The sequence below is a fragment of the Hyalella azteca genome, unplaced genomic scaffold (assembly GCF_000764305.2).
Source record: "Hyalella azteca isolate HAZT.00-mixed unplaced genomic scaffold, Hazt_2.0.2 contig6753, whole genome shotgun sequence".
Lineage (NCBI taxonomy): Eukaryota > Metazoa > Arthropoda > Malacostraca > Amphipoda > Hyalellidae > Hyalella > Hyalella azteca.
The window spans coordinates 173,275-180,069 of record NW_025936905.1 but is presented as its reverse complement, the minus strand read 5'-3'; the positions used below and the strand labels follow the sequence as shown (position 1 = coordinate 180,069).

The window sequence follows — 6,795 nt, the reverse complement described above, 5'->3', positions numbered from 1 at the left end:
CATGTCATTTTGTGGACAAAGATAAACGAAACTCTGTTAAAAGATCCTTCGATCGTCCTCGGAAGAGGTTTCATTATGACATTTATGCTGCGCGACATACGTGAATTAGACCATTGTTTCAAAGGAAAATGGAATTTCTATATTGTTTATCGTCAGCTTATTTCTTTTCTCATTAGGCACTTGAAACTTGCCTGTAATTAATCGACTGTACAAGAATTTGTATGAAAAGCTTTTTCCTTAATTTAAATTCTGAAAAATTTTAGTCCGAATTAACTAAGTGACAGTGGCTTTGGGTCAAAACCTCCTTGCATTTTATCACGTGAAATTTCATTTTTGTCTAGTGTGGTTAAGCTTAATGACGTGAGCATTACGCGAAATTTTAAATAGGTATTCTTCATAGGATTTTAAGAGTTATTCATACTTCACATAAATGTTTTTAGAATTTCTATGGATTTCATTAGCGTCTTGCAAATTCATATTTCACCAGATTTTACGAAACTCTGAGGTTTCAGTAATTGTCGATTTCTTGGCAGATGTAAGAATTTTCTCCAGCAAGTTTTACTACCCTATGTTTGTATGAAGATAATTTTTGGGCAATTGTACAAGCGCCCAAAGCCTTTCTATTGAACTTAGAATTTTAATAGTATAAAGCTTTAACCCAAAAGATCGTTTATTGTGCCCAATTAACGCTCGAAGGCAATGGAACGTTGCTGTTGGACGATTTTGAGTTAGTCTGTGTAATACATAACGGGTAACCTTGAAATGCCTGAGTTGTCAATAATTGATTGGTTGCAAGAATTGCAAAGCAAACGGCTTTTTACTTCCCTATATATCTACTTTCTCAATACATCATCAATAAGAATGGAAGAATTCCCTACCTACTTCCCTACCTACTTTCTCAATACATCGTCAATAAGAATTTAAAAAATAAAGAATAATAGAATGAGTGTCGTTTTTACATCCTCAATCGATGCTAGCGATCACCAAATATATATTTGGTCCTCATGGAAGGTATACACATTTTTCTCAGAACAGGAATAGCGTTGAAGCGTTCCATATTGCGAGTTGTACAGCGTGGACCTGAAATGATTGCAAGAAAATATATTTACTTGTCTCTGATTAATGATTATAAAGAAATACCACGTCTAACTGTGCATTTTATGTAGACACAAACTTCCGCGTTAGAATACCTTGCTTCGTGCAGCGTAGAACCGATATCAGAGTTGAATAAAATGATCGCCATGTGTACGGTCGAAATATAAGTAAATATTATGACTCGTAAGTTCGGTCGGCTCGTATGGCTGGACTTGGTGATACTGGTCCAAATTTGGCCCATAAGACGGAAATTTAGGTTCATAGGTAGATGACCAATCGGATGCCAAGCAGCTAATTATTTGGATTTACAAAGAATTGTGCTAAGTTGTGAAACTACCCAAATCGATATGTTGCGTGGCCCAGTCTAGTATGAACGGTTCGCATTCAATGGAGCGTAAATATTGTTACATCAACATTACAAGTGCATGCTTTTGATTGGCCCTAATACGCAGATGCGAGCGTTGTTCTGATCTTTGTTATCTCACGTTGCACGGCCTTACGGAAAGGACCCCAGGCCCAGCGATGCTGATGTTTAGATGAAGGAATAAACTTTTTTTCTACCAAAACAAAATCACGAATTTCAAATTTGATGCCATGGACCAATAAATAAAGAAAAAAGCTTCACGCACTGTGAAAACTACCTGAATAATGAAAATAGTAAATTAACTGAATTGGGAAGTCGTTTAGACTTCACAGAAAAGACAATGCCATACAGTAGCAGTCGCTGAGTCTAGATTCGAAGACCTCTGAATCGTCTTAAGCGGTCTCATAAATGTTTACAAATATCAGGTCTTTCTGATGTTTTTACAGTCATATTTTGACTAGCGATCCATTTACTGAACAATATTCTACTAAATCATTGTTATTAAATTGACCTTTCCGATTTTTTTGAGTTTAATTTAGATTGACGGTTACGAGATTGCGATTATGAACACATCGGAAATTTTAAATAAGGAATTTAAAAGCAAAGAAAACGCCAAGAAAATTCACCATATCGATATTGAAAACCTTTCGGAGTCCAGCTCCATCATCAGTTCGACAAACTAAAAATGAATAAAATTATATTATAAATCAGAATTTAAGACATATATAAAACCTAAACAAGACCTAACATTATATCGAAAAAAACAGGACTAGATTGGAACAACTTAGTCTTAGGTGTGCGACAAGAATATAAAAGCCTAGCGATTCACTATTTCCAGATTATATGAACTAAACGCATTATTGAGACACAGTTTTCGCTTGAAGATATGTAGAGACTGCAAAATTCCCAATGCTCGCGAGCAGCCAGAAAAAAAAAAAGATTTTATTCATTTATAGTTTAGTCGAACTGATGATGGAGCTGGACTCCGAAACGTTTTCAATATCGATATGGTGCATTTTCTTGACGTTTTCTTTGCTTTTAAATGCCTTGTGAACTTGCGATATAAGCAGACTGATAATATAAATTTTAAATACATTTGGCCATCAAGCTTTTTAAAAAAAAATCGATTCCAAATCGGCTGTAAACAAATGAATGCGTTTGAATTTGCAAAACTGCAACAATTAATAATGGCAGTACATTAAATTCTTCCTAAGTATATACCTTAGTCAATGGTATTTTCAATTAATTAAAAAATGCTAATAAATTTTCGTGTTGATAATCTTTTTTCTGATATCTGAACCAATCATCCGTTTTACTTGTCTTAGTCTGCCGTCCAAGCTCGAATTTTATCTTATGATGCAGCGGCCATTTCTCGGGTTGAAGGGCCAGGCTACGGTGACAGATATCTTTTATAATTTGTACGTCTGCGCTTGCGCGGCATTTTATGCTGATGGTGAAATGTGCTAAAGGTGCGAGGAAGTTTAGTTAGTAACGTACACGTTCGACAACACTTGTTCACGGTTCGTGTTGGGTTGTGAAGTCATGAGTTAAGTTTGCCATACGTGACGAAGTGTGGTGTTATTAGACATATCTTGTGGGGATGAACTTTTGCGTTGAACAATGACTATTAAATTTAAATTTCGATAATTCATAGAAATAGCTTGCTGTCAAATTTTGTGCATTGACGACTCTAATCAACCAGCTCAGTAACCATGGCGGGTTGATGGTATCTTAGGCGACTATTCGTTGAAATTTACCTCCCACTTCTGTGTTGTGGTAGTTCGATGGGTTTCACTATTGGATTATTTAATTTACACGAATATTTTCTGCGAATTGATCCTAGTTTTCAACGAAAAGTCCAATTTACTTTCGGTCGTGGTTGAGTATTGACAGAATATTCATCTGGAATTTATTGGAATGACGTTAATTTCTGTAATTAACGTGTTTTTAAATTACTAATTAAATTTTGCCCATTTCGCCTTTAGGTTACCAACATCTACCCATTTCCAGAACTGGTGAACGTTTGAATATTTTTCCTAATGGATATGCTAGTAAGGGCGCTTTTATGCCTCCTCCTATTTTGGTTTTGCTACGTAAGTCAGATCACTGATTCTACAAAGAATCCTTCATTCTGGTCCACATACATTGGAATCATATTAATGTGCTTATGTAGCCTAAAATTGCAAATTCTAACATTTGAAGATTGGATTAAATGCGACTTACAGAAAAAAAACTTCTCGAAATTTTCGAAATCTACCTTTAATATGAAGAACTTGGCTGAAGCTAAGGATCGCGGCAATTCGGTAATAGACGTAAAAAAAGAGTTCTACGAGGAAGTTTTTGAAAGTTTGTCAGACTTGCGTTCGGGAATATTGAAGAGCCCAATGATCTGGTGTGAACCGTGTATCTATGCAGTTATTGAATCTGATCACGATGAAATGCTGAGTTCAGATTCTTCATATATCAGTGAGAGCAGCAGCCAGGATTTCTCTCCTCCACCAACAGAGGTTAGTACGCAGGTGGGTTCAGAGGCTAATGGAGTGTCACAAATCCAACCGTCGTGCGCGAGTGATCTACATGGAGAACCTAACCAAGCTTCCAACGGTGCATTTGCAGCGACTATAGGGGCATCTTCTGGGAGTGACAAGGGGGTTCCTCCTGGAGAAACGGTGTGTTTGACCGAGGCAGAGAAAGTAAAATCTGGTTCGGACCAATTGCCGCCTAAACTCCTTGCCATCTCCGAAGCTAGTGGAGGAAAAACGAAAATGACAACGAGCTGTACATTGATGAAAACTGGCTTGACGAAACCATCGTATGGGAATTCTTCGTCATCGATTGGGATTTCAACGTTGGATAAAGCGAGCACGAAGCCAGTGAATATGCAAACAACCAAAGCTCCTCGAACGATAACGTCAGGAGCGAATGTTCAAAGATCTGCGTCATGCTTGACCAAAAGTGGCGTAGTTGCGGGTGCTGCCATGAAAAGTTCCACAACTGCCTCGGATCTGAGACCCCACACAGCCATTAGAAATGCAAGGCCAGGTTCTGTCAAGCCCTCGGCACCAGGACTTGGTTCTGCAAAGCCCTCGGCATCAGGGCTGGGTTCTGCAAAGCCCTCGGCATCAGGGCTGGGTTCTGCAAAGCCCTCGGGATCAGGGCTGGGTTCTGCGAAGCCCTCGGCGTCGGGCCTGGGTTCTGCGAAGCCCTCGGCGTCGGGCCTGGGTTCTGCGAAGCCCGCGGCGTCGGGCCTGGGGTCTGCGAAGCCCTCGGCGTCGGGACTGGGTTCTGCGAAGCCCTCGGCGTCGGGACTGGGTTCTGCGAAGCCCTCGGCGTCGGGGCTGGGTTCTGCGAAGCCCTCGGCGTCGGGGCTGGGTTCTGCGAAGCCCTCGACGTCGGGAGTGGGTTCTGCGAAGCCGTCGACGTCGGGAGTGGGTTCTGCGAAGCCGTCGACGTCGGGAGTGGGTTCTGCGAAGCCGTCGACGTCGGGAATGGGTTCAGCGAGGACCTCTGGGTTGGGAATGGGTTCTACGAGGACCTCTGGGTTCGGTCCGGGTTCTGCGAAGACCTCTGCGTCGGGACCGGGTTCTGCAAAGACCTCTGCGTCGGGACCGGGTTCTGCAAAGCCCTCTGCGTCGGGACCTGGTTCCGCGAAGCCCTCTGCGTCGGGACCGGGTTCTGCAATGACCTCTGCGTCGGGACCGGGTTCTGAAAAGACCTCTGCGTCGGAACCGGGTTCTGAAAAGACCTCTGCGTCGGGACCGGGTTCTGAAAAGACCTCTGCGTCGGGAGCTGGTTCCGCGAAGCCCTCTGCTTCGGGACCGGGTTCCGCGAAGCCCTCTGCTTCGGGACCGGGTTCCGCGAAGCTCTCGTCCATCGTGACGTCAAATAAAGGAAGTCCTGTTTCTCGATTAGCATCAAAGAATCCAATCGCCGAAGCAGTGTCTGCTGAAGGAAGCTTAGAAACTGTGAAGAAACTAGCGCTGAAAAGAACGTCTTGTACTGCGGCGGTTAATTCAGTGGCTGGAACTTGTAGACCCTCTCCAGTTGGGATACCTGGGCCGCATGTTTCCGATAAAACGGCCAAAGTTCTTGGTAAAGACAACCAAAGTCTGAGGCGGCTTTCGTATAATGCAGTGACGTACAGATCCAAAATTGGTACGAAGAAGACGAAAGAATGTCCTGCCGATGTGCGTCTGCTGCCGGAGTCTGAAACAAGAAAAGGGCTTACGCAGGTAAATATCGTCATCGATCTAGGACGGGTAAAGTTTTGTATTATCTTGAAGCTTGAAAATAGTAATTATAGGGTGCTGAAATTATTGTTAATTTTTCAATGGTTGACGGCAAAATGAAGTCGTTGCATTTATTTGGGTAAATGAGCATACATGTATATGATGAAAATTTCAAATCTTGTTTTTCAGACTGGAAAGTCCAGCTGTTCGGAAGATCGAGCTGTTGGGCTCGATATTACGTCAAGTGTTGGTCATATTCAGTCGAACGTTGCCATAGATGATGTGACGTTGCTGCAAATGATAATGAACAAGCAGAAACCGTCTATGACCGAGAAACTGACTTGGACAAGAACACTGATGCATTGGATCCAGATTCGCAACAATCGCCTCAGCTGCTTGATAGTAGAAATGACGGCAGTGAGGATTCGAAAGTTGCAGTGTCTCGGATTCCTGTTGCAGTGTCTCGGATTCCTGTTGCAGATGATGCTTGCGATAACCCAAATTCTTCAATGCCAGAGAACTCTGCCGAAATTTCTTCTCATGACTCTAGAAGCGTAATTCTCGGTCTTTCGTCCCTTTCAACTCGAACTTCCGAAGAAATTTTGAAACTGAAGATGCTCTCCCCGAGAAGAAGCTTGCTTACTCATAGCATGAGCACTGGTCAGCTCCTAGGATCTGGTATCTCGCGCAGAGGTAACTCTTCGGAAGGGACATCAGTGACACAATCACCCGTCTTGGAGTCAAACACCTCTAGTAGGGAGTCCCCTAGCTGTAGCCTCGAAGCCGTATTCGGCGTAAACGTCCGTAGAGAAAGCGTCCAGGCCACCGAAGGTTGCGAGTTTCCCCTTGCGCTTCAGACAGACGAAATCAAACGAGCGTTGAGCTCCGAAACTTCAAGCCGAGCCGCATCTGGAGAAGAAGCAGAAGCAGCCACTGAACTCGCTGAAGAAATAAATAATTTACAACTGACCCTAGAACATCCGTCAGCTGGCCGTTGGAGTGTCACTGATACCATTGATATAGTTTCAAATTTGACAGCCCCTCTCCCAACGAAGCTCGACAAAATTATGATGGCTCGTTTGTCAGATCGTTACAGACACGAAGCCC

The 6,795-nt window shown here is 42.6% G+C and overlaps 1 protein-coding gene across 1 annotated transcript; it reads left to right on the top strand.

Annotated features, from left to right (window-relative positions):
• Positions 1-3,270: 3,270 nt before the first annotated feature.
• LOC125178066 (putative per-hexamer repeat protein 5) lies at positions 3,271-6,172 on the top strand. Its single transcript, XM_047880991.1, has 3 exons — positions 3,271-5,691; positions 5,878-6,008; positions 6,169-6,172. The coding sequence occupies exons 1-3, from the start codon at positions 3,499-3,501 to the stop codon at positions 6,170-6,172; spliced, it is 2,328 nt and encodes a 775-aa protein (XP_047736947.1). The 5' UTR covers positions 3,271-3,498.
• Positions 6,173-6,795: the final 623 nt, after the last annotated feature.

Bases quoted from the DNA above. Each gene is read 5' to 3' on its own strand.
- LOC125178066 (XM_047880991.1), top strand. From the start codon at position 3,499: ATGGATATGCTAGTAAGGGCGCTTTTATGCCTCCTCCTATTTTGGTTT. The intron at 5,692-5,877 runs GTAAATATCGTC...CTTGTTTTTCAG, and splicing joins CAAGAAAAGGGCTTACGCAG to ACTGGAAAGTCCAGCTGTTC.